General features: G+C 36.7%; 1 protein-coding gene across 1 annotated transcript in view; it reads left to right on the top strand.

Annotated features, from left to right (window-relative positions):
• The window catches only part of MAN1A1 (mannosidase alpha class 1A member 1), a 137,899-nt gene that overhangs the window by 51,031 nt on the left and 58,997 nt on the right, over positions 1–27,871 (top strand). The window contains exon 4 of the mRNA XM_068184355.1: positions 5,513–5,593. Within this exon, the coding sequence (XP_068040456.1) occupies positions 5,513–5,593 (81 nt within the window). The remainder of the gene's footprint in view (positions 1–5,512; positions 5,594–27,871) is intronic.

Genomic DNA, 27,871 nt, shown 5'->3' with positions numbered 1-27,871 from the left:
TTTCATTTGTGGAATGTGAATGAAACTTTTTTTCCCCACAATTGCAGATAATTAAATTCTTGTTTAATTACTATAGTTGAAAGTGAGCTACTGTAGTACTATCCGTGACTCTATCATAATTCCTAAGCTGCTTGAAAATGCTAGGATTTGTTGCTGTTCCCAACCTCTGTGCTTCAACAGGGGAATATTATTATTTAATAGCAATAATAATTGCAAGTTCATCTCATTTCACAGGAAATGTGGGCCCTATGTGTCCACTTTTTAGTCTAGAGTTATATACATTATTCAGCATTGTTCAGTATAAGGTCCCTGGTGTTCTTTTGCACAGCTTGTTAAACTGCAGGGTATGGGCTGCTTGCCATGGTGTGTGTGCATAGGAGGAGTTGCTATATTCCTTGTACACACGAGCAATAGATGGAAATGCAGATGAAATGGCTGAAGTTCTGTACACTCTTGATGATACAATAACAGGAGAACCAAAGGAAAAAAAGTTTTGGAAGGAATCTTTGCAATAGAGAAGACTGAAACAAATTATATGTTGGAATTTGTGGAGTTATTTTTTGTTATCTTTATAAAAACTAAGAGAGTAAGCTCTTTATCAAATATAAATTAAGGTGATTTATTCATCAGGAATACATTCATCTGTGTAAAGAGCACACAGTATTTTCTCCAGCTGAATTTTGAATGGCAGAACATGTAACCGGTGCTGCTGGTGAGTGCCAGGTGGAACCTAACACTGGATAAATAAAATAGTGTTGTGTTTCAAATGTTGTGTTTGTAAGGGAGGGTGACTTCCCACGAGAAAATACAGATGGAAATAATTTTGGCCTTGGTCTGTGAATGTGAAGAGGAAGAATATCAAGATTGAGATGCATTAACTAAATGATCCAGAAGGATATGAATACTGATTTTTGGGAAGCTGGAGGAGTTCAATAGGGAAAGGCCTTCAGGAGAGCCCAGCTGACAGTAGTTTGTTGTCTGAACAATGTTTTCAATATTAAATTCAATATAACAGCTGTTTGAAGCCTCAGTAGTTTGCCAGTTGTAGTCTTAATCCTCTGGTTTAGGGAAGGGTGAGATCAAGTGGTGAGATGCAGCTGAGATCAAATTGGCCTTGTCATAGATTTGCAAATAAAATAGAAATGCAGAGTAACACAGGGTAACTAATAAAAGTCTTGGCACTTTATTCTGCCTGCCCCCTCCCCATTTGATTAAATTTGTTGCTTTTTGAAGATGGGTCTTGCTAAGGCATTGTCACTCTACCTTTCTTTAAAAGAAGTTAGTATAATACTGTGGTAAGTACTAACTAGTATTACAGTTAGTATTTTCTAGTTATATCTGTAATTTTCTCCAGGATCTTGAGTGTTTCTGAGCTATGGGTTTTCTTCTACTTAAAAAGCAAATTTAACATAACTTTGGTGTTATATGTCTAGCCAGCAATTTAAGGGATGTTTATGTCTATGTCAAAATAATTTCATCTTTAGAAGCTAATCAAGAAAACCAGATGAAATTCCTGAAACTTGTCACAGCTTTGCTCTCACACCACATATTGGATTCATACATTCCTTTTTATTTTCTATATTTTCCCAAGTACAGTGATCAGAAGTCACAATTTCTCTGGATCTTGTATACTACTTGGACTATTCCATTTATGGTTCAAACAGTGAACCATGAATGTTCAATATTCAATAAATTATTGAATACATGTAAGATGAAAGACCACATTACTCGCATTCAGCAATTAACATAAAAGCCCTGGAATTAAACCAAAAACATGTTATTCCCAATACACATAACTCTTTTCCAAGTACCTACAGACTTTCAGAATTCTTTCTAAAAGGGATGCCTGCAAATATCAGATCAAACTGATGTTTAGATGTTAGCCCAGATAAGATGTGTACTAACAAAGGTGTTTCAGATATTCTTATACAGAGCACTATTCGGGGTACTAATATAAAGACCATAAAATTGGAAATTATATTATCCAGTTGTTCAGAGCTGTCTTTTACACTTGGTACCTTAAAAAGGGAACATCTTAGTCATCTTGAAATATACATGTTCAGTCACTTTGCCTTACAGAATTTCCATTAGAAGTAATGGAATTAATTCAACCACTTCTCAGACTTGCTATGTAAGTGATACAAAACTTGTTTGAAGGAGAAGGCTAAATTTAAAATAAAAAATAATTCTCACCTCTACAGATCATGAAGTAGAAATTTTGGTAAGTTCAGATGAAAGCTTTTCTGATATATTTTGGTACTGTTAAATAGATCATAAGGTATTCATATACAGCTTGATCTGAGATCAAAACAAAAAAATAGTATTGCTTACTTAATATTTGATTGCTAAGTAGAAATATACAGACTTATTTGTGCAAACTGTACGTGGATGATTAAATATATGAAAAGAGGGTAATGATCAGGGTGTGGCATCTTCAATGTGTCCTATCATACAAAAAATTTAAAAATCAAACCAGGAAGAAGGGTAAAGTTGGTGTAGCAGAAATCATCTACTTTCAGGACAAGTTCATTTATCTTAACAGACTACTTCTTCACACAAACTTTCCATGTAGAGATGTTTTCTTTACATGAAATTATAAAACTTTAATTGTTTTTCCACTTACTGTTATTTGTGTGCTGAGAATAATATAACCTGGTACAATGAGTTTAAGAATAACTACCAGGCATACAGCTTTCAAATCTACCATTAATGAAATTACTGTTTCAGTGTTTATCTCCTTCAGTGGCTTGCATAAGGATTTTGGTAAGAGGCAAGCATTTCAAATGAAGGTTCAGAGGTTCAAGTGACCTATGGGGAATCTGATAACATTAGAACAATGGTTGCCTTCAAAAAGTGTTCTAAAAGATCACCCCTTCAACACATGTTCAATATTACAGTGCAATTAATCTTTGTGGCTCAACAGTGAAACCTTTATTTGCATTCCTTCCTAGTCTTTTTGTCTGTAACTGATTTTCAGAAGCAGATGTCGCTGCACACATACTGAGCCTTTCTTAAAGGGCCTTTGCACTCCTTGAAAGATAGCAATGGTTTTGTGAGTTAAGTGGTCATATTTCAATCCAGAAAGGCAAAATGTAAAGTTCTGGAGACAAAATATTCAGGTCATACACCACTCAATTTACTTCAAGCAATTGAAAATCAAAAAGTAATTTAATTCAGTTCTCAAAGGAAACACAAGTGTCTGGGATATCTGATTAACTCATTTCCTCATCTGACACCTACCTCTTTACAGCTTCAACCTTCCCACATCAAATCAAGGTCCTTGACATGTGCTAAGGCTCAGGATTGAAATGGAAAGAACCTGAACTTCTGAAGAAGTTTCACATATTCATATTCTCATACTATTCATAGGAGTTTCAGCTAACTCAATCTCCATGGACAAGAAGCCACCCCTTTCACTCATTTGATCATCCTTTCTTCAATCAGATCAGGTCAGATCAGCCTTTCTTTAGTCAAATCAGTTCTCTACTAGCTGTATTATGTGTTGGATTTTAAGGTAGACTTCTGTATTTAATGTACATGTACTGTAGTTCCTACACAGGTAGCCTGCTTAGCAGGAGAACAGATGCATCATCTAGTTAGTTCAGATTTCTAGAGAATTTAAATGTTTTCATATCCTTCTCCCCAGGTTTAACGTGGATCATGGCATAATAAAAAAGCCTGCACAGGAATGTTGAAGTTGAGGTGAATACCTGTTTCCATTTGCCTTATTGCTGCATTCAGTGAGACAATGACTGAACACTTGGAAAGAGAAATAACAGATTTTGAAAAAAAAAAGGCATTTTGGAAACAGAAATTAAGCTGCAGAAATTAAACTTTGTTGTTTCTCTTAGAAAGAATAGGGGAGGACCAGTAGGGGAGAGCAGTGATAGAAGAGAAACTGCAGATTTCTAGAATACTCAAAGTAAACTTGTAAGAGTGCTATGTTCTGAACACTGCAAGACAGCAAGATAATTTTGCAGTCTCAACCCATGATGCCAGTCTGAGTTTTCAAGAATCAGATGTGTGTGATGGCTTTACTTTGTTGGCCCCTTTGAATTGTGCTCACGTGTATTAAAAAATGATACAGGCACACACATATATACTATATTGATCAGAGTAATTCTGAATGGAAATTATATCCTCTTTTTAGAAGGGGAAGTGCAGAATACATTTTAGACGAGAAAAGTTAAATTCCTGAGTGTAAACCAACAAGAATTGTAGCAAGTCTGAGAGTGTGTTTTGAAGCCTGTACCTTTACAATTTACAAAATACTCACCACCTCTGCAATGTGTCTCGATACCTTTTCTTTATCAGAGCATCTTGGAAACTGAAAAACATGAAGTAATATTTCTATTACGTAGCCTAGTGCAAGTTTGTTTGTTTGTTTGTTTTTTCTGTAAAGCCAGTTTACTACAACTCAAAATCCACAGAAAACAGGGAGCAATTTCTTCCCTCCTACATAAACTGACATCTTAATGCTTAAACTGGAAAAGCACAAAACCTGAAAAATGCCTGCAAGCCTTTCAGAAGAAAATCCATCAGCTCCACCATGCATTGATTTATATTAAATATAGCTATAGTGTATGTTGGCAAATAGAAAATGGAAAAGTGACTCAGTAGAAGCAAGAGCAACCCAGAAGATGTGAAAGTCAAACACCTTTTTTATGTGCCCAAAATTTTGGGACACTGCTGGGTACCTTTTTACCTGCAGAAATATAGAAATAGAAAAAGTAGTATTACATTAAAAAACCCCCAAATTAAGAAACTTCATTAGATCAACTTTTTAGCTGAATGCCTCGAGCGGATTAAATGTTATGTGTTGGGGTAAAATTGGAATTGACTTAATAAAGAACAAAAGCATGTGATACTCAGATTCCTCATTTATGCTCAAATTTCAAAAGGCAGGGAAGAATGTACTTTGAGTTTTGAGATAGATACTGGCTGGACCAAGTCTTTATCATTGGTAAAATATTCATCCACACCAGCTTGGAAAGGGCTATCACTGTAATAGCAAAAGATCATCATCTTCCTTGTGAATACACATAATGATTACATTTTTTTTTAATGAGCATGTAATTAACTCTTTCTAGTGTTACCTTCTATTTTGCAGTAAGCTGCATTTAGACTGAAGTAGGAAAATGCTTGATAGGATATTTTGATCAATACTGATCTGTCTAAGATGGTGTGAGGGCAGGTAGTGTGGGGCATATGATCCAAGAACACTTTTTTGGGCAAATGCTGAATCATCTGCAAGGAATGATAAGTACTTAGATATGTGGATTTAGAGAAAGACTTATAGCCCAACAGAAGAAATGGAAAGTTGAGCAGGCTGAGGATATTTTGTCAAAGTGAGGAAGAGAAAGAAATGCTTTAAATTCTTATACTGTCTCTGTGTTTTATTATTTACACAGTTGTTGTGCCTTAAAACCTGTATGTGTGTATGTATGTTTGTACATATATATATATGTAAAAATAAACCTCTATAGAAATAAATTTATGTTTATTTCAACAGAATGCTGAAATTTCTGTATTTGAAGTCAACATTCGTTTCGTCGGTGGACTACTTTCAGCTTACTATCTTTCAGGAGAAGAAGTAAGATGGTTTATCTGACATATCATAATCTAGATAAGTCCTTAAAATTAATTTTAATATTTTTATTTATTCAAATTAAATAATTTCATTTATCCGTTGTTTAAAACTTTGAAAATGGCTTGTACAATGTAGACCAGTCCAATGGGTCTTCTTGCTTCTATTACTGCTGCTTTCTTTAAGTCCTAAAGCTATTACTTCATTTAAGTGTTAAATGATATTTTGGGATTTTTCATGAGTGGGAATCACAGCCAGTACATCTCACTGGACTTCATGCTAGAGTGTGTAATTATGGAGTTCCTACTCTATGGAAGTGGTAGGTTTGGTGCATCAGGTTCCTGTTTCCCAAATGGGTTTCAAGTGTACCCTTGAACTCGTTTAAACTCTTACTTTCTGTTTGCCTACTTGAACCTGAGGCTTCAACTCAAATGGAGAAGGCATGTTAAGAAAAAAAAGGCAACTGTAAACCCTATACATGTGAATGTCTTTAAAGCATTAATAACTCATTAATCTCTATTACCTGTCATAGTTTCTGAAGATACTGAAGATGCAGTTTCATCTTAGAGCTTTGTCTAAATGCAATTGCTTGTGTAATATTTTTGGAGAAGGCCAAAAGAGTCACAGGTACCATTTTAAATTACACATATTGTGATATTTTCAAGTTCTAGCTTGGCAGTTGAAAAGTCTTTAATCTTACTACTTTAAATTCTTGTTTCTGTCCCTGAATTATAGTAGTATTTTGTTGCAGGATTACATAAATTAGTACTCTTTAACCATAAGCTCAATTTATTGTTCCTTAAATCCAAAGCAATTACTGGTGGAAATTCCACAAATCCAAGGAAGTTAATTTTTTTCATAAGTAAATTTCCCAAATACTAGGTAGAGTTCTGTTTTGAACCTGTCATTTTAAATTACGTAAATTCTATGGCTGTGCATGATTAATTGTTAAAATTTATCATTATGTTAAAGCTGTTTTAGCAGGTACTGCTGGGTCATGTACCTGACAAAGCAGCTGTGAAGAGACAACGTTCCTCTGACACTTTTATGTCTTAACTAGACTTACCTGCTTATTTCACATGGATCTGTGCTGAGTGTGGATGGTATGGAAAAGACATTCATGTCCTAAAATGCACAGGTTTTATTATTTGAATTGTCTTGTAATTTTGGGGGAGAAAAAATGCAGTCAGACGCTTAACAGTAATGAAAAAAATTGAGAGGTGCTTGGGAGCTGGCTTCTGGATCTTTGCTAGATATTGTTTTACTTATGTTTCTTCTCTTTTCACTGGAGATCTACTTGGGAAACAGGTGTGGACTTTTCTAGCATAACCTATTGGTACATTTTAATTAACCAGTCATGACAGAAGCAGAGGATATTTCTTGGCAGACGAGCTGGTAGATGAATGGTTATGGGCCTTTACATCAAGTGGCAGTTTGCCAAGAAATGCCTTCATCCTTTGTCATCAGTGCTGGTGATTTCATATGTATGTTGATGGTTTATGCCATTGCTTCTCAACCATTCCTTCATCCTCAGAGAGGCAGTTTTACCACCACCTCTCCAGCTAGATTGAAAGCAGCACTCATGTTCCAGTAAAACTCTTGCACAAATGAAATGAGGAGACATCTGAAGCAAGAGAAAGTTTTTAGCACAACGGATAATTAAATGGAACTCTTTGCAGTGGAACATCGGTGATAAAGGATGCTAGTGCCCATTCTAAAATTGATGGACTCAGTAATGAAAATAAAGAGGGCTCTTACATACAGAGAAGAGGTTTATTATTAAGGAGGATACCAAGCTCTTGCAGGCCAGGAAGGGCATCGTCCATGCTTGCCGCTGGTTCTCACACTCTCTGTTAGACATCTGCAGTCCAAGACAGAATGATGTCCCTAAACAGCTGTTCTGGTGGCTTAGAGAGTGCAATTCAGCATGCTCTGCCTTCATCAGATTTGGAGAAACTTCATGATTTGTCTCCTAAATCCCAAGATGCTGTGGCAATAGCCAGCCTCTGCCAATGGACAGAATGGGATGCAGCAGGGTGAGGTTCTCCCGTATTATGTCTCAGCAGAGCAGCACTTCCCTGCTGCTGCTGCTGAGAGGTGTGGAAAGGCCTGAGGGCCCCAGAGGCTGGCTGCCACCATAGGAAATATATCTTTAATAATCTGTTAATCCATTACATTAGTGGGTGTTCCTAAAAAGGTAGCACAATCTGCATGCACACTGTTTGAAGGATTAAACTTCCTCAATTAAAAGCTCAATTAATTCTTTATAAGATTAACTATTAAAACATCTTATATTTGCAGTGCTCACTTACCGGTATTCTAATTAAAGAAAGCTGTGTTTCAGTAGAAGGAGTGATGGAAATAATTATTGTTTGTGCTTCTGAATTACATTTCCATGGGTAATGATCCAAAACTGCAACACATTGTATGTTCCATAATAATTTGTAAGTCTAACTAATCACGATTAAAGAATATACTGAGTAGTTCCTAAAACATCCTACTCACATAATAGTTCATTTAGATAAAGTCACCAATGTGAATCACTCTAAAAATGAACAAATTGAGTACTTTACCCCTTGATAACTATATGTGCTGCTCACTTGCAAATAGAGCCTTGCGATGCTTTCTGTTAAACTTCCTACAATTTCTACCTTACTAGAATTAATATGAAATATCTAAAAGTGCTAGAAATGTCATATGCTTTTTTTTTCACTGTGGTATCTGTATAAACCCAAGCCAAAAAGTTTCAGTCAAATATCAATTTCATTTGTAAAATAGCTACAAATATCAGAAAACTTGATTTTAAAATAACTGTTTAAGTGCTGCTCTTTTTTTGTTGTTGTTGGTTATTTTTTTGTTTCTTTTGGGTTTTTAAGTCCCTAATAATAATTATATTGCATGTGAATGCTTTTCTTGGTATTTTTCCATAAGTCACTGACTGTAAAGGATTATTAAAAATAAGGCTGGCTCCTTAAAAGCACTGCTAGTGTTGAAAAATTTTTTATTTGTGTGAAAGTATCTTTAGGAAACTGTAATATGATAGATTTATCCCACAGAATTGGGACAGACTTGTTTTAAACTTTCTTCATCATTTTGTTCAAATTAAACCTTGATTAAGTACAAGACATGTCTTACAATCTTAGAAGATTCCTTATTTAAGTAATTTTTTGGTTTTGAAATGAAAAATAAAATGTAAGGGAGAAATTTGTTTTACATCTGCCTTGCTGTAGTGACTAGTGTGATGCTAAATTCTGATATACCAAGGGTCCAGGAGTATTGCATGCAGCAAGGTCCTCTGTTCTGCAGACCCAGATATTTGCACTTCCAAATGTAGTCATTTCAGGAGATAATTTGTTAACTTTTGGAGGAGGACAACACAGAACCCTCAAACAGCAACTAAGATCTTTCTTGGAATTCATGGAGTTTACCAACATTACTTCTGAGCAGTGTAATTTTCACTGCTGGGAATAGCTGTGATACTGGTGCTGAAAGGCATGGTAAATGCATGGCTCTGCTCTTAGTCCAGTCAGGTTGGTATGTTCTCTGGGTCTTCTGATTTGCTCATAACTGGTTCTAAAAGGCACTGCTAAAGGTAAGTAATAAGGGGACTGTTTTATTTGAAGGTTGGCTCCATAGTCAGGGAGTACATTGCATAGGCAGAAATGGAAGGAGCTTTTAATTTGCTGTTGTATGAGCAGCCACAAGGTCAATCCAAAATGCTCGGAAGTGAATAAGGAGTACATGAGTTTCAGATTCAGCTAGTAATTTCCCAGATTCCTTTTAAGCTTTTCTGTTTTCTGAATGGGATAAGTAGGTTGTTTTTTTTTTTTTTCCCCAGAGTTAAAATATTTTGGATGAAGCAGCTGTTCTTCCTGCATAATATGCTCATATTGCCATTCTTCTCCATGGCATGAAACAGAAATGTAATAGACTTGTACTTTTTTTACTGTGGCAGGATAACCTGTTTGAAAGAACACTAATTTATTCTTATCAGGGTGAAGGAATAACAAAAACAAGACAAATTAACTCCAACAACTCCAAAACAAAAAAAAAAAAACAAACAAATAAAAAAACCCAAGCTGTTCTTCATGACAGTAGGTGTTGGACTTAGAGTTTCATCTGTTATTCTCTACCAGCTGTTAATTAGAGGTTAAAAAAATGAGGGGAAAAAGTTATGACACAGTTAGTTTATATCTGCATTTAAAGTTGGAGTTACAGTGCCACTGTTCAACCTCACTTGACGATCTTGGCTTCCTGTCTGACGTTCAGACAGACCTAATAATTGCTCACTGTAAACCACCATCCCTCTGTGATTGTCAAGCTGTCTTACTAATGAGGAGCAGGCATGAAATAATGATGCAGATGCTATTGATCTGCAACTGCCTTTGCCAGGCTGACCACAGAAGATTGCTGACTTCATGTAGTGTGGAGACATTCTGCAGATTTTAGCTGTAGCTGTTCTTTCTGTCTCTCCCTCTCTTGTAGAGGTGTCTCTTCAGAGAATATTTAAATTCCATTAATACAAAACAAAAAAATTCATCATTTGACAGTCTTGGATGGTAGGAGAATTGTTTTTGTCACCTATACAAAGGTATTGGCCTTTTCTGCAAATTGTGATTAAGTTCCAGTGTATGTGCCTTGGGGATCTGAGCTCACCAGGTGTGAGCACTGACCGCACGTTTTATCTCCTGCTTCCTCTCACTTAACTTGACACTAGTTAACAAGAGGACTTTTCCTTTTATGCCTTGGAAGCTTGATTTCTAATGCTGTTTGAAACTCCAGACATACTGTATCATCTTGATCACTTCTCTGTGAATGCCACTTAACTCCTCCTTAATGATCTTCACAGACTGGCGGTACAATTCCCCCGTGTGATACAGACTTGAAGACTTCAATTGCTTGTAGCTTTCTACAGCCCTGTTTTCAGATTTGGGTCCTGTTTCCCACCTACCATCCATCTGCTGCCACTTTTAAGCAATACATCAGTGTTTCACTGGTGTCATGTTTTAGTTCCTGTAGAGCTCTGAAATGATCTTTATGCTCTCTTTCATTTTTATAGATTTATGATTTTTTAACTTGATATTTCATTGAATTCTGGAGCCATTCAACTTGGAAATTACCTCAAGAGATCTAGTCCAGCCTCAATATTGCAACAGTCCATTAGGCTTATTCTTTGAAGAACCTTCTTGCATGGGAACATGCCTAGGCTCTTCAAGACCAAACACAGGGACAAGTTTATCTTTTTGGCAATGGCTTTGGTTCATGCACTATGCTCTTTTAAACAGACATCTCCTATTGTTTCTCCTGGCTTTCTAGCAGGCCTTATATTTCTCTCTTTTTTTTTGACTTTAAACACTTGTTCTTCAAAAATGACATTTAGCCTGACTTAAGAATTTTCATTTAACTTGTCAGTTTCTATATTCCTTACTTGGACTCAATATAGTTTTAATTACCTTCTTTACAGTCAAAAGAAGGTAAAAGTCATCTGAATCTTTTGATTTGAGAATTTTTGGACTCTGAACCTCACCTTTTGTTCTCCAAATCATCTCCAAGCAATTTAACCTTGTGGCTGTTTCTAAATTCATTTCAGCTGGTCATCTTGATTCTCTTTCCAAACTTAAACATTACCAAAGTGAACATTTTGTTTAAAACAATGTGTTGAATTGGGGCATGTGGCCCCTGTTTGACATACAAACTAAGTTAAGAGCTACTTTTTTCTCCTATAGACTCTGAATTTCTGCAGAAAGCTGTCATTACAGTGTATAAAATCAAGGTTTATATCAGCTCTGATGTAGCACTTAACAGCCTACTTGGGGACAGAGAAGGATTTAAAATCTGTTTCCCACAATCACAGTCTGTAATCTCCATTACTATTTCAGCCTCTTCTCCACTTTTAATAAATCTAATGCTGTTCACTTTCTGTGCTAGCTGCATCAAAATGTACTGCAGAATCCCTATGGATTCACTTTCTGGAGATAACCTTGACTCCTAAGATTTTCTTTTATGTAGACTGTTCTGCCATTGCAAGCAGGCTGCCCTTCAGTCTTCTATTTCTGTCTCTTAAGTTCCTGCAGTGCAATTACACTGTCACTGTTGATGAAACCCATCTCTCTCAAATCGGTTCCCTTTACTCCAAAAGTTTTCTCATTTCTAATACTTCTGTCCCCTTTCTCCCAGTGCTACTTGCTCAGCTGCTCTGTGCAAGTGTGCTGCTCAAGCTGGCCCCACACTTAGTTCTGAAGAAGACTGGAAGAATGGTAACAGAGATGTGGATTTCCAGTCTTGCACTAAATTAAGATGCTGCTTCTAGGTTTTCCTTATCTTCCCTCTCTGCTGTGGGGTTACTGATACCACCCACATATACATTGACAGGGAACTGCTTCTGGGGTCTAAGTACCTGCAGCCTGATGGAGACTCTGCCCCTGTACTGCAAGCAGGCACCATCACCAGGCACACAATCAGCTGCCATCACCAACAGTTTTTGTGCCTCAGAATGAGGGCCCTCAGGCTACTCTGCTAGTGTAAAGTGGGAATAGTGACAATTTGCCTTAATTCAGTGAATTGCTGTCTGCTGGACTCCAGCAGTGGGTATATTTTGCTTTTGTTTGTCTATCATCATTTTGTTTGTCTATCAGTGTGAATACCCACAGCAGGAGACTGAGAAGCTGTGGTGACAGCCTGCTACAGCTGCAATAACTAAGCCTGCTATGAAACCAGGAATCAGAGCCCACATTTTTGTCTGAGAAACATCAGTTTAGAACTTCACCCTGTACATAACTTATGTTCTTCACTTTTAGTGGTTTTCCATTTGTGTAGCAGAAAGGGTTTTATTTGGGGAGTTTTCTCCCAATAACAAAAAAAATTTGCTTTGTTCCATAGTAGACTTATTTGACATGTTTTTGCATTCATATGTTGACTTTAGAAATAACCAAAAAGTTCACTGCTCATTACATAAATTTTAACTAAAATCCCTGCTCACCTCCACACTACTGTAGGCTGATGGTAAATTGCTAGAAAGGAGAATGGATTATAATGAGACCTAAGAAATACTGGATTGTGATTGTAACAGCTGGTATATTTGACACAAGCTCATGAGCTATGTTATTAAGTAGAATTCAAGCAGCTGAGAGGGAGCTGTTTGTTTCTTCTGAGGATTTGGCTTTCAACTAGTTCCTGCAGTTTCACTTCATTCTGGTTCTACAGAGCAGCTGGAGAGAGAATGTCTTTCAAAAATAGTAGTGTGAGTGCTTTCCCTTTGAGCAGCAGCTCTAGATAGACCCTAAAGAAGAATTCTTTGCATGTGGGTTGATATGCTGTACAGAAGAAATTACATGCTATTAGCAATCTGTCCAGAATCACTAGACATCTGCAAAGAAGTTGTTTCCAAGATATTTCTCTCTTTTATTTATCTCAGTTTCCAGTTCTGTCACTTTACAGCACAAAATACAGTTGCATAATAAAGAAGAGAAAAAGGAGGGTAAAAACATGCTGCCTGAAGAGGTGGTGGAGTTGTTCTGCAGATTTAATAGAAAATGTACAACATATGGTTAGATACAGGTTTCTGTGGAGCCATTTGCAAGCAGCATTTAGATTGTTGCAAATATACTATTCATATCTAAATAATAATCCTTATGTATAATTCTACAATGAAGAATTTTAATTCTTTCTGCAATAAAAATGAAAGCAAAAAAAAAATCTCTGTGCTGACAGTGGGAATAGATCAGCATTGATTTATACTGCTTAAATTCTGAGCTATGTGAAATATTTGGGAAGTATATTCTCTCTGTGGATGTGGTATTGAAGTTCAATTAGGTGATAATAATAGACGTTATTGAATCATTGTACTGATTTTTTACCAAAAAAAAAAGTACATATGAAAATATTATTTTACTCTGGGGGTGGAGTAACTCTTAATTTCTTCATCCAAATATTTCACAATGTATAACTAGTGTATGTGAGATTCCATTTTGTGCTTTGTCTCCGTAGATTAAGTCTGAGGTTATTTTTCATTAAGTTGGGAGTTAAGTAGGTGATAACATCCTTCTCTTATTAGCTTAGAGAAGATAAAAGCATAAACCAGCCAGTAGAAGATTACCACGTTTTTGATTCAGTTGGCAGATATGAAGACGTTCCATGAGATTCCCAAAGCTGACTTTAGCAAAGAATCTTTCTATCTTCATATCTCTTTTCAAAAATTTAAATTGCTTCTATTAAAAAATATGTAGGCATAATCTTAATATTATAAATACTATTTGAGTGAACAGAAATGTGGATGCAGTTTGGGAAGTTTCTTATCCAATTAGCTCTTTAAAGGATCAGATTAGAAATTCATTACAAAACACCACTTTGTGCCACCCACCAATTCTGCTGCTTCAAGCTAACTGAAGATCATTAAGAAGACTGAACGCCTGAAATCAGAAACAGACAGACATCATTGCTGCTCTTGCATACTCTTCGTATCTCCAGCAATAGGTAGAGATAATGGCATCCTTGCTCCAGGAGAAACAGAGACTCTTTTAAAAGTCTCCTTTGCACTTGCAGCACGTCTTGCTCAGCAGATCAAATATGAGACAGATAGGAAACAAGGTTAATTTGCTTTAAGTTAGCACCAACTCTTGAGATCAATTTATGGTGAATGGTAATTGTCCTGTGGACTTTTTTTTTTGGCAGGATCAATTGTTTGTTATTTTCAGGCAAAAGAAATCTGAAAGATTTATAAGATGAGTAGGGAGCTTTCTCCCACACCTTTCAAAAACTGCAGGAAGCCACATGCTTTGTTTGCCATTTGTTTGTAAAAATGCAACAGTTGAATAATGTTGGTAAATGTGGCTGATAAATGAGTCCAGCTTCTGTATCATCTGTGCCAAAAGCTTGCCTCTGCCATACTCAGACTGTGTTTCCACCCTATGTGCAAATGATTGAGAAGGAATTTGGAGATGGGCGCATAAAAAATCCTGTGCCGCTTCCAGCATGATAGATGCCAGTGGGATTTTGTGGTTTTGGCAGGTGATTGCCCTAAACAGAGCTGTCATGAAACATTTGTAAAACAAATCTTTATTTTCCTCCAATCAGTAAATGTAAGGGCTCATTTTGCCCAGGGCTAAGTTCACAGAATTGGGCAAACTGCAAACTTTTCTTAAGCCAGAAACTGAGAAGAGGATGAACATGAAGATTTGAAAGCTGAAAAGGAGGAGTGGTATGTAGTGCCAGTGTCTCATACAAATCTTGCTTGGCTTCCTCAAGAAAAAAAAAAATTAGCATGTAGTTAAACAGCAGATTCAGTTTCTTAGCTCACTGTTTACATTGCAAGTCTTGTAAATTTGTATACAAGCTTTTGTATTCCCATAGGTCTTAGCTGGTCAGCCATCTGACTTTAATTTCCTAGTAAAGCAAGAGATAAAAGAGAGGTCAGGAGGTGGTAAAATATTCTGAAGAATTTGGATTTTGTTTTACATGTTTAGGTCTGATATTCTTTACTCGGCACCTTTAATTGCTTACATTAACCCACCCAACCCTGATGAACTCCTTCAAATAGTAGCTAATTAAAGCAGTACAGTATGAGGGGGCTCTTGTCATTCAGCTACATGAAGGCTCAAAAGCTTGTTTTAACATCCAAGTCTTATGTAAACTGACATAACTCAAAAGCAAACAAGGACAATCACTCTAGCAGCAGTGCTACTGGAGTAGAGTCAACCTTCAATTAACAAAGAGCTGTCTTCTTTCTGGCATAACGGGCCAGTTCTTTTGTTTCTGATGTTTCAAATGCATTGAACTACCAAAAATACTCTGTGACTAGTTCATCTGAAGGGCTAGATGTGTCCTGTTTGTTTCTTTTCTTCAGTCTTTAGGCAATCATCTGCTTTTGCAGGCTAAGCAAAATAACCATACTAGTTGCTTTTGGAAACTGTTTCAGTCCTGTTACTGCTTTGTAGTTGTATTGTCCCTAGGGGGCCAAGTTGTCCTTAATTTTTGCAAGCTGACTAGATGATTTTACAGTCCAATAGATCCTAAGGATCATCATGTTGAAAAGGATATGCTATGAACTTCACTCCCTTCCATTTCTCTTTAAAAACTCTTTTTTGTTGTTTTCTTCAAACTAACAGCTGCAGAACAAAGTCGGCAGCTTACAATGCCGTTTCTTAATGGATGCTATTTTCCCCAACTTGCTGTTAAAAACACTATTCATAGTATACAGACAATTTCAATCTTCTTCCTTTTATCACGCAAAACTGGTGAATAACTGAAACCTTCTCATCAGTATTTGCTGCTTGCAGGGTATCTCTTACAAACATGATTTAGTCTGTGCTCAGCCTTTTCCTTCCAGAGTTGCTTTTATTTCCATTTATATTCTAGAGGGAAGAATAAATAATCTTCCTGATTCCAGGCAAGATTTACAGCTGCTGAAATGCTTTAGGCCATCATTGCCACACTGCTGCAGGAAACTACAGTGGTGGTTCTGAGCACGCCTGGGCAGAATTAGTTCAATGTTAAATGCCATCAGCTTTTCTAATTTGCTTGAAGAGTCTTAAGTTAATATGGTTATTAACTGACCCAAGGTCAAAAGTAAAGATTTACTGAGATAACAAAAAGGAGTTACTCAGCCATATTTCTTTTATTGATAGACTGTGACAGTTGTTAATAGAATTAATAAGTGGAGCTGGTGACTAAGATGCCCTTTTTCTAAATCATACCTTGCAGACTTTTTTTCTGTCTAGTTCCGACTTGAAATTACAGTTAAATGTTTTAACTTACATGCTATTAAATATAGAAATAATTTAGTGAAGCGTGAAAGGCCTTCTCTCTAGAAGTGGCTATGTGTAGTGTTCAGTTAAAGAATAAAATAAAACATTACAGCCATGTAATGAGTTGTTTTTTTTAAATGGAGAGAGTTTACATGGTTGTCATTTGTTTTGTTTTTATTTTTTTTCCTCTTGCTTCAAGTGGGGGCATGGAAAGCAATGTACACATGCTAATATGCATACTTGAAGTCTTTATGAATACTTCCAACCGTTGTTTCCTTTAAATATGTTCTGCATTTAAAAATAGTCTTAATCATTAGAGAGGACAATTTATGGCTGTTTAATTACAGGAATGGTTTTGAAGTTTAGCTCAGAAAAAGTAAAACAGTTTTAACTGCAGGAAATTCAGAGAAGCAATTGAATTGCTGATAAATTTGACGTGCTGGCAGCTCTGCTGCTCAGTCAGAGGTCTTGTTTCTGAGTTTTAAGAATTGGAAATTCTTATATTCTAGTCAGTTTAGTTTTTATGACTTGTCCAGTAAGAGAAATAGTCTTAAAATAAACAGAAAGGAATTGAATTAGTCTGCCTGATGATTTAACTCACAACATAAAAGCAGCTTCTTAAATCATAGTTCTCTCTTGAAGCCTCTTGTTTGGCTTACATGAAAAGAACTACAAGAGTTCACATCTCTTGTATTTAATTTAAGGGAAATATACAAACACTTTATTCAGGCTCATTTTGATCCTGTCCATTATTCATCAGACAATTCAATGACTATTGTCAGAGAAATCTCAGTAATAAGAAGGAAAACAATGAGTTAGGAAACTATCATCTTTTTGTCCTGTTGTGTAGAGGAAGATTTTTATTGTTACATTACTTATATAAAAAGCCATCTAGGTGGTGTGTCATAGGTGTTGCAGGGAAAGGAACCTGCAGAATAAGCTCAGTTTTAATCTGTTCCTCCCCTTGAATAATAACAACTTAAGAATTCATCAATGGAACTGCTGGTGTTACCAAACTCACCTGTCATGGGGTAAGGCTCAGCTGTTCATGGTTGCAAATCCAAGCTGCACTTACCCAAATGGCATGTTCTCATCCCATTGTTTTTAATGGAATTTACCAAAGCAAGTTTATTTGTAATCTGAACATCCACTGAAACCTGAGGGCTGAAACAGCTAAAACAGTTGATTTCTGTCCCATATATCTATACAAGTGAGATAGAAGTAGTCTGTAGCTGCTGGTGGTAGAGAGAGCTCAATGAGAGAGTTTTGTGATCCAATGGCTTTTTCATAAGTGATCTATGCTGTAGATCTAACAGAGGGACTGTTTTCACTGTCTTTGTATTTGTGATCATTCTACTTTTTTCCAGTATCTGTGATCAAAAAATCTGGAAATTCCTCTGTTGACTTCAATCCTAGTATTAAAAGAAGCACTTTACTGTCTAAACATGGGACAGCCATAATATACTAATTTCCAGTGAATACTCTTTATATTTCATACATGTTTTAAGAGTGTAAGAGACACTCTAAAATAATAGTGTTTAATTTAATTTATTCTCCTTGTATCCATGAACACATCAAATTAATGGGCAGTGGAATGTGGAATTGCCTATGCATGAAGAGGAGCATAGGGTCTCTGGCAAAGGACATTACAGTAATGCAAATTAACTCCTTAGGCTTTTTGTGTTTAATGAAGACTGTGTAAAGTCTGGAACTCAATAATTCTGTGCCTAAAATCATGGCTTGTTTTTGAAACTTCAGTATTCAAACTTGTCAGTTTGGATTCTCATCATACTTTGTTTCTTGTGCTAATCCTTTCATAGCCTGCATTACATGTAGTTCACTAGTTTTTAGTTGTCCTTATTGTTGTTATTATTGCAAGTTTACTGCTTCCTTCTAAATCAAACCACTAATAACAAGACTCTTGGTAAATACCTTTTTGCAGTGTCTGCTGAAGGTACAGCTTGTCACTTAGGCCTATACTATGACCCTGCCCTGTCCATGTCCTAATGCCAAAATATACTTATGACATTTATATTAAACATCAAGCAGAAACTGAAACCCAAGAGGTTCCCTTTGAACATCAGGAAACATATTTTTACTGTAAGGATGACTGGGCACTGTAGTGATTTGCAGTGATTGCCCAGAGAGACTGGGGAGTCCTTGTCCTTGGAGATAGTAAAAAATTATCTATACATGCTCAGGTTCCTGGCCAACAAGCTCTGGGTGGCCCTGCTTGAGCAGCACGGTTAGACCAGATGACCTTCAGAACTCCCTCCACACAGGTCTCTTCCAACCTCAACCATCCTGTGAACTTTCACTCATAGCTTCATAAAAACACAGCCCTTGGCTATCTGGAGCACTTTGCATGAAAACATCAGGGAAAAGGAAAGCTTTTCTTCCTTACTCCTACTGCACTACTGCTGCAGCACAATTGCTGTAGAGCAATGGGAGTAACTCCAGAAAGAACAAACCCTGAGCTGGCTGGAGAACTCCTACTCTTTGCTACCTTGTCTGAGGACACTGTCAGTGTAGATTTTAGCCATTTGAGGACCAGCCTCTGAATGATACAAGTAACTGACTTAAAATACTTGTGATGATGTCAGATTAAGACTATGTAGTGATTGAGGAAGACCATCTTTTTGAGGGCAAACAGAACAAAAAGATGTAGTAGTTACTTGTTCTGCTTGCTCAGTGGGTTGCTAAGGTTTTCTAATGGTCAGTTCAAGGGAGATGGCAGAATATGGAAAACCTTGAGTTTTGGTCCCTTTTATCCAAGGGATTCAGACTGATGAGAGTAATTTCATTAAGCTGTTGTTCTGGTGTTGGAGTAAAATATTAAAGTGAGAGAATGAAGTTAGGAAAAAAATGTCAAATAAAGTAGACACCTTTGGTACCTTGTTCATATTGTTATACTTGTGTAATTGATAACCATCACTTAAAACTCTTGCAAGTGTCACATAACATTGGCTGAAACAAACAGCTCCCTGTTTGCTGCTGAGTTACCATTAAAAATAAAATAGAATTCCCTTTATGTACACAGAATGATTTTAGCCTTTTCTGTGCCCTCCACCATGGTCTATGAGTGTAGTTTAGAGTGAAGGCATCACTCTAAATCACTTAATGGTATTGGAATTAAAATATACAGTCAAATTTACAAGCCTAGGAATGAATCTTCTGAAAGCACTTTATGCTGCATTGAGGATGTAATTATTGATTCCCCATGCAGTTTATTAGGCTACTCCACCCCACCCCCTGCTTTCACACAGGTGGTGTTGCAAATCACCTCTCAATGGTCACCTGCTTGAAAGCAAAGTTTCATATGCAAAGTGCTGTTCTTTGTTTAGTCATGATAGCTTGCAAGATATAAAATGAGGCAGCTATTTAAATTTGTTGTTACAGCACTTGAGCTGGGTACACAAGATTAAATATAAAGAAAATTAGGAAGCAGATGCTTGTGGCTTAACAGGAGAATTGAGCTAAAAGATACTCTTTGTTACTGCTGGATATGAGTAATTTTACTAAGGCAGCTGTTTCCTTAATCAGGAAAAACACCAGCCTCTTAAGATGACATCCAGATGTTTTCTGTATCACTTCACAATATAATGAGTTTCCGTTTTATATGCCATATTTTTAATTTCAGTCGCATTCACTTATATCCAATATACTTTCAAATATATATATCGTCTTCCTGAACTATAGAAGACCTCACTACTAAACATGCGACATATTCTGTACTCTTGACATTCTTGACTGGTGTTAGTCCATGAGCTGCTTCCAGGGCTGACACTGTCTTTAACCAGCATCCAAACATGTGAATATTGGACTTCCATAGATTGGAGAGGGCTTGTTTTGTTGGGGACAGAGAGGCCTTGGGAAAGAGTTTTTTAGTGTTAGTGTCTCTTCATACTTCAGTTGTACAGTTGTATGGTGTCTCTTAAGTGGTACCTGTTGTTCAAAGCAACACATACCATAGTGTTAATTCATTTAAGATCCTGTTCCTCTTATGTGGATATTGTGTAAAAACCGAGATTTAAAACTTCCACTAGCTCTTAGTTGTGGGCTCAGTCCTCCATCATGGCTGCTGACTCTTTTTATGCCTGCTAGCTTGCCATCTGTCCTTGCTTGAAACAAATGCTTTATTTGACTGGAGACCTGCAGTTCCAGGCTTTCTGTTGCTGATAGGACACAAAGTTGGCATCCCAAATCTTTGACAGTGATTTCCTGACACTGAGCTGTTTCATAATTTAGGTATTGGGGGTGGTGTGGTATTTCAGAGTCTTAAAATTTGAGCACAGGTTTTGCAGGTGTGAGTCTTGTTTACCTGTATTTGGGGCCCTGGGAGCCAGTTGCCAGCGCTCAGTTAATCCGTACGTGTGCAGTAAATCCTACTCATTTACTCTTTGTGCATGCTGCTTATCGCACTTCTTGAAAAATTAAAGCTGCCCTGAGTCAGGGGTGAGGAATTCTCAAAGGCTTTTGTGAGTAACAAATTCCTTTTGTTATTACAGGCAATCATTGCAGTTTGTTTACTGCATTCATCACCGCCTTTTCTTGAATTATTGCAGCAGGGATATTATTAAATGCTTGGTTCATAAGCTCTCCAGTGCTAGTGGGTTGTAGCTAAGCTTCTAATTGTTCAAGTATACATAAGCTTTAAAAAAACTTAGGCTTTTTGACGATAGTAGATAAATGAGCAGTTGTTTTTCTCCCGTGGTCTAAAAGTTCTTCCTCGTAAATGGTTCTTGGAGTTTGTGTAATCAATCCTAAATGCACATGAAAAGTACAAAATAAAATAAGCAAATATAGTAGGAACAAAGTCTTCCTTTATGATTTTTTGAATTCTGCAGTTATCTAGCAATTCCTGTCTTCATTTTAACGTTTTAATGTGCAAGTGAGGTATCGAAAACTTACTGTACATTACGTTATTTCTTTGGTTTATGCCTTGCACTCTTTTTTGACAAGTTTGTACAATTTAATTCTGGCCTTTCTAAAATAAGATTCTCAAACATAGTGTATCTACTTAGAAATTCTTTAGTTAAAAAATAACTGAAGTAATTACATACATTAGCTACTGCTGATAACTTGAGGGGGCTTGTACTTTTGAATGTGCATTTGAATGAAGTCTGGAAATCTCTCACTAATCCAGTTACTTCCATTCGATTAAGTTCTCTACAATCTTTTCCACAGAGGGGATACTCTTCATGGTGCTATGTGTCTTCTTTGGTACGGCAGTCAGCTAGAAAAGAAAATTAATTTTCTTGCCGCCAGTGAAACTGTAACAAAAAAAGGCTAATTGAATAAAAGAAGGGTCTTTTTTTCCTTTTTTTTAAATGTAATCTAATTTATGCAAAAAACAGGTTTTTTATGTGAACTTTCTTCTACGAGCTGGTGACCAGCATATTATATGCTGGGGAAAGGGTAGTACAAATCTAAAAGCTTACTCATGTTTGTTACTGCCTGTAGTTGTGAAAAAGACACGTGCTATTCTAGCAGTTTGCAGGTGAGTGGTTGCTCACAGATACCACAAGCTGCCCGAATCTCTCCAGTAAGTAATTTTCATATTTCTACAATCACTGTTTTCAAAAGCTTTGTGAAGAGTTGTACAGATGGGCACAGGTGCTTTGGGTTTGATGTTATGCTTGCAAACTGGAAAGCCTTCCCAAAACTCAGAATGGTGAAGAATGTGATGCTGACTGGTGTGGATGTGTGCCATTGTGTTGATCAGCTCGACTGATCTTTGACTTTGCACTGTCCCCCTCTTCTCTATCCTGGTAGGAAAACTTGAGACTGGATGTAGTCCTGGAGGTGCGCTCGTATTGGTGTGGCATTTCACATGCTCAAGTCCAGCAGGACCAGGGCTGGCACAGAGCTAGGAAATTGGTCTTGAACACAGTCTGTTTCCTGGGGAAAATGCTCAAAACACACTCTTAACACTTGTGGATCTAGATGCACAAAATACTTCTACAGCGGTGAAAGTCCTCTTTGAAGACCATTTGGCTTCTTCTGTTAGCACTGATGATCACACTCATGTGACTCATTACAATGCTTGTTTCCAGAAATGTTATTAATTGTCTGCTCACCTTTTAGCACTGAATATTCGTAAATTACTTCAACTCAGCTGGAAGTGAGGACTGAATAAAATACGACTCACTGGCACCTGCTAGTGTCAAGGTGACAGTAATTGTAAAAGCATTAGTTGCTGATGAATTAACAACAGCATCTGGGTAACTTATCCAGCTGTCATAAACCCTGAAAATTTGTTACAGGAAATAGGTTTCAAGTAATATTACAGTTAGGTATAGTATCACTTGGTATTGCAGATAGTGGCAGAATTCAGCTTACACTATTTCAAATATTCTGTTATGTCAGGTGGAGTACCACAATTTTGGTAGCGTTTCTAGTCTTTCATTGTAAAAAAAAAAAAAAAAAAAGGAAAAACAGGAAAAATCCTGGATTGTCCTTCAGTAAAGAAGGTATTGGAACAAGTTGTTCTGAGAGGGTTCTTTTTTGTTAGCAGATCACTTTAAACCCAAATCAACATTTGTTATGCTGAGAGGATTTCTATTCAGTGTTCTGAAGAGCAGGAAAGTGGCCTGTCCCTGTTCATTTTTCTGCTCTCGTTTTCTGCTCTTGCACTGAAATATTCATTCCTTACCCTACTGGGAAAGGCAGTCAGGTACAGGAAAGAAAGCAATAAATCTTACTTAGTGACTTGTCAGTTTTTATCTGTAAATATAAAAACAAAAATGAGAAATGCTTAATTTGATAGAATTAGAAATGTTGAGAAAATGTCTTTGTCAATTGAAAAAAAAAGATTAAAATATAGTACTCCTTCCTTTGATGTTAAATTTTAACTTCTGGTTCCCTTTATGTGGAGGACTTCTTAAGGCAGAATTCTGGCTGTTCTTTAATTTATGATGCTGTACCATGTTATGCCTTTTTTAAAATTAGATGTGCCACATATGCAATTCTAAGATATTTGTTTCCTGTGCTTTTCTTTTCTTCCTGATTAGCAATAGCAATTAAAACTACAATGAGGTAATCTGACATTTTCAAAGAGATTTGTCATTCCAGCCAGAGGAAACATTTTTGTTTATCCATAGGAGATAACATTCTTGCACTATAATGAAAGCCAGTGCTCACCAGATGACAGGTCTTGTCTTTGCCCTGTGGTTGCATCTTTGCAGGCAGAGCCTTGTTTCTCTGTGGGAACACTCTTTTCCCTAATAAGATTTATTAATGGACGGAAGAGTCTGCAAGATCTGATTGATTGTGGTGTTGGGTGTTCTAACATTAGCATCACAGTTCTGGATGTATGGTCTCTTAGTTAGTTAGTTTGTTCTCTCTTATGAAGACCAAAAATACTTATATGTATTTAAGAAATATTTAAGGCTATCTAATGAGTGAGAAAATAATGTCTTGTTCCCTGGCTTGGTGTGTGAGTTGCCAATGGAATGAACAGACTGTAACAGGAAAGACGAGTGTGCGCAGCAGTAAGTGGATTTCTTGTTTACCTACCAGTGCTTATTCAAATATTGCTCAAAGAATTGCTGCCTTGGAGTAATGGTGGTGGTCTGACATGACTTTTGTGTTTGTAAGGGACTCACGATTGGTAACTTAAAGGACAATGAAGGTGCTTCTTTATTAACCCTGAGCTTATTTTAACAATTCACAGTCTACTAATATAAACAGAGATTGAAATAGAAAGTATAGTAACTCTGTCCTCTGTCTACTCTATTGTATGATTATAGTAAGTATCTAATTTGCTTTAGTGCTGATTCTGAGTCGGACTGCAGAGTGTGAAGGAATCTCTACGTATTTTATGGAGGAGTCCATCTTACAGAGGACCTTCACACAGTATGAATCAACATTATACTTTTAAAAAATGCTGGTAACACCTTAGAGTTTAAAAACATAATTGTCTCACATCCAAAGTCTGACTACTAGCAAAAATTAGGTTAAAGAGAAATGCTTGAGAGAAAGCATTTCGTATCATGCCCAACTTTATAGTTTTAAATACTGATCATGTATTTGTGACTTGTGTCAATTATAATTTTCTTTCCTGAACCACAGTGCTTCACTTAAGAGTAATTTTCTTTGTTGTAGTATGGTGTTTAGCTGAGTTAAATATCAGTGCAAATTTTAGTGGCTTCATTGCTCTTTAAAAATAATCATAGTACTTTGCTGTGAATTCTCAGTTTAAAAGAAGGAATTGACGGCAGTGTGGCTTACTCTGTGCACCACCTGGTAAAGGGAATGCCAATATGCCAGGTAAATAACTCTACAGTCCACCTTCTTTAAAAAGTATGCTGTCTAGATATGATAGAGCATTGGAGAAAGTGATAGAGGCCTCAGGAGTGCTTTGTGGACTTTTATATTTTTTGAATGAACATTTAGACTAAACATGGAGTGAAGGGTGGGTTCAGGTATAGGACTATGACAGCTTCTCCCAGGTCTGACCCAGTTGGAGTACTTCATGTAAGTAATCTTCCTGCTGGATGAGCATACATGAGGAAAATCCAGGAAAGGCCCTTGAGGCTCTAAAGATAACCACTGTGTGGGAATTTTGCCCTGGATGTTCTCCTTATTATATATAATGTCTCTGATTTTTGTGCTCTGTCATTTCTGCCTTTGTTTTGTGCTTCTCGTAATGGCTGTCATAGTTTGTGCTTAAACAATCACTTTACTGGTGGTAGTGGGGAAGGATCGGGGCTTGGCAAAAGTTGAAATTCAATTCAGAAGCAGAGATAATAAGTAGAAGTTCCTATTGTTTACTTACTTTTATTACCCAAAAAAAAAAACAACCTTACCTAGCACAGTATTTTTTTCTTGTCCAATACTGCAGGTTTCTGCAGAAGAAAAATACAGTGAACATTGTGGATGATGTGCAATAATTGCAGCCCCTGCTTTGCCTACTATTATTATTATTATTATTATTATTAGCTTTTAAAGCTGCAAATTGAGAAATAAACGGTTTCCTTTATTTATCTTCACCTTTTTACCCTTGCTGAAAGAGTATAATTTTACTGCATGAGGCTACAATTTATTGTGCTCATTCATTCAGTGTTGTAGTCTTGTCATTATTGTCTATGCCATCCTACTTCATAGATAGTGATTTACCTGTCAGTTGTTCAGCCATGTAAAAAAAGACCTAGAGATAAAAGTAGACAATGTCCATAGCTGATTTTTATTTTTAACTTTGGAAGGAGAAGGAAAATCACCAGCATGCATTAGTAATAACCTGTTGAAATTCTTATGTAAACAAGAAGTGCATCGTCACCTCAGCACTTGTTTCAAAATTGTATGATTGTTTTAAAATATTTTTAAATTCTTTTTTTCTAATTACCTACTATGAAAATTGTTTAGTGCATTAGAAGAGGTGCATTTTGGACAAGAAAGAAGTTAGAATGCCTGGCTTTACTGTGTATTCTAATGTTGGTGTTCAGGGCACTAGCTGTGACAGAACTAAATTACCTTTTCCTTTTATATCCGTACATGGAACAATACTTACTGCTTTGTATTTCATGTGTTTATTTTTTGATAGCCCTTGTTTGTGACATTTCCATAAAGTAGGCAATTTTTATTTTGAGAGAATTTGTGTTGTTTATGTATAAAATAAATGCAGTAGGATTTTAAAAATATGTTAGAGTTGGTAGAAATACTTCAAAGTAATGCATTATTACTCTACATCAGTTTTTTGTCCAGAAGCAATTATTGTAAAAGATCTCATTCTGGGCTCACATGTAATGTTTTTAATGATGAAGGATTGATATAGCCTGCAAGGTCCAGCAGGTACTGAGCCTTGCTGCCTCTGCTGTGGTTAAGTGTGTGTGTTTTGAAGGGGAGATCTCCTTTTGTCCTTACATAAACATCTAAAAAGAATACAGTGGCACCTTTAACAGCATTCCATAAGACATCTATCTAGCCCCTTTAGGTAATTCCATAAGACATCTATCTAGCCCCTTTAGGTATGACTAAAGGTCAGGGGTTTATGCTGTGCAACAGATGCTTCTTCAGAATGTCAGGGTCCTCCCTGGGCCTGGTCCTCCTCCCATGGCTGAGGAGGATGATTGCAGCCACTCTCCTGTCAGTACTTCAATGTTTCAGGGCAGAGAGGTTGATGGGTTGATCACAGTATATGCTGTGAAAGGCGGAGGGAGGCCTCTCTTGTGCTAAAAGAGTAAAGGATAGGTTTGGCTTCAGCAGACCAAGGTGAAAAATGGGGCTGTGAAGCGAGGGAAAGCTTGTGCGCTCCAGGTGGGTTACTGTCCCTTGCTCCTCCCAAGGAAATCTGCTGTGAGGTGATTATGTTCTGCACCAACTCATTCTGAGTGTCCACCAAGGCTTTTAGCCTTGGGAAGACTGAATTATGTGCTGGATAAAGATCACAAATCCATAACTAATTCTCATCAGAATCCACATAATTGGTAAACTGGGAAGTCAGAAATATCATGGATTGTGAAGGGATTTCCAGGCAAATTGTTTTCCCTGCTGCTTTGTTTCAAGTTTCTCCCAGGACTCTGATGCAATCCACTCAAGAAAGTTTTCTGACTCCAGACATAATTTGGCTTGAAATTACTTAATCTCCCTCAAAATATCTTTTACTGTAATTCTAAATCTTGGACTGTTGCCAGAGAAATCTTGAGATCTGTATCATGTGGAGGGACCGTTGGATGGGATAGTCTGGAGCTTCTTTATAGTAACATGATTGTTCCAGAGTTTTATATTTACTCTTGATCACATATTTTTCAATAATAAAAACCTTCCTTCAACTTGGCTTTTAGAAAGTAGTGTTTTACAAATTGTATTTTATTTTTGTGGAAAGAAATTTCTTAATTACCTTGTTTTGCCCAGCAAATGTTTTTATATATTCATATAAACATATATGCATGGCTGCACCACAAGATGCATCAGACGTACAAACTGATTTCTAATACATAAATAAATATAAATCCATCATAAATATGCCTGAGGAGAAAAAACGAGTTAAAGGAACCATTATTAGAAAGAGAGAGCGATGAAGGTGACTTTGCTATTTTGACTACTACACCTGGGATAATCCCTTTCAGTGTTGCACAAGATCCCAGTGTAATTCCAAGCAGATAGGCTTTAAACATCCATATATTGAAATCACTAAATAGGTTTCTATATTTAAGTTGGAACAATATTGTTTCTAATTAAAAACTCTCTTAGTAGAGCACTCAGTGCACAAACAGTAAGGTTAATGTAACCTGAGCTGAGCTGGCAGTTGAAGGAAAGCAAAATCCTCATTGTTCCAGCTTTTTAACTAAAAAGAACACAAAAGTTCCTCTTGTTAAATTGTCTGTCATTCTTGCGGGTGTATGGTAAGCACTTGGAGTCTTTCTGCTTCATGTTTTTGAAATGGAAGCTGAAACTCTTTAGATGCTGCATATCAGTTAAGTTTCATTGGCTGCAGGCTTATATTCCAATATATAATTGATTAATTGTGGCACTGACACTCTCTGGATCTAAGCCAGCTGAGTCCATAAAGACTACAGCACTGCAAAATGTGTGAGGTTTA

Source organism: Anomalospiza imberbis, chromosome 3 (assembly GCF_031753505.1).
Source record: "Anomalospiza imberbis isolate Cuckoo-Finch-1a 21T00152 chromosome 3, ASM3175350v1, whole genome shotgun sequence".
NCBI lineage: Eukaryota > Metazoa > Chordata > Aves > Passeriformes > Viduidae > Anomalospiza > Anomalospiza imberbis.
The sequence above is the reverse complement of the archived record's forward strand: the minus strand, read 5'-3'. Positions and strand labels throughout refer to the sequence as shown.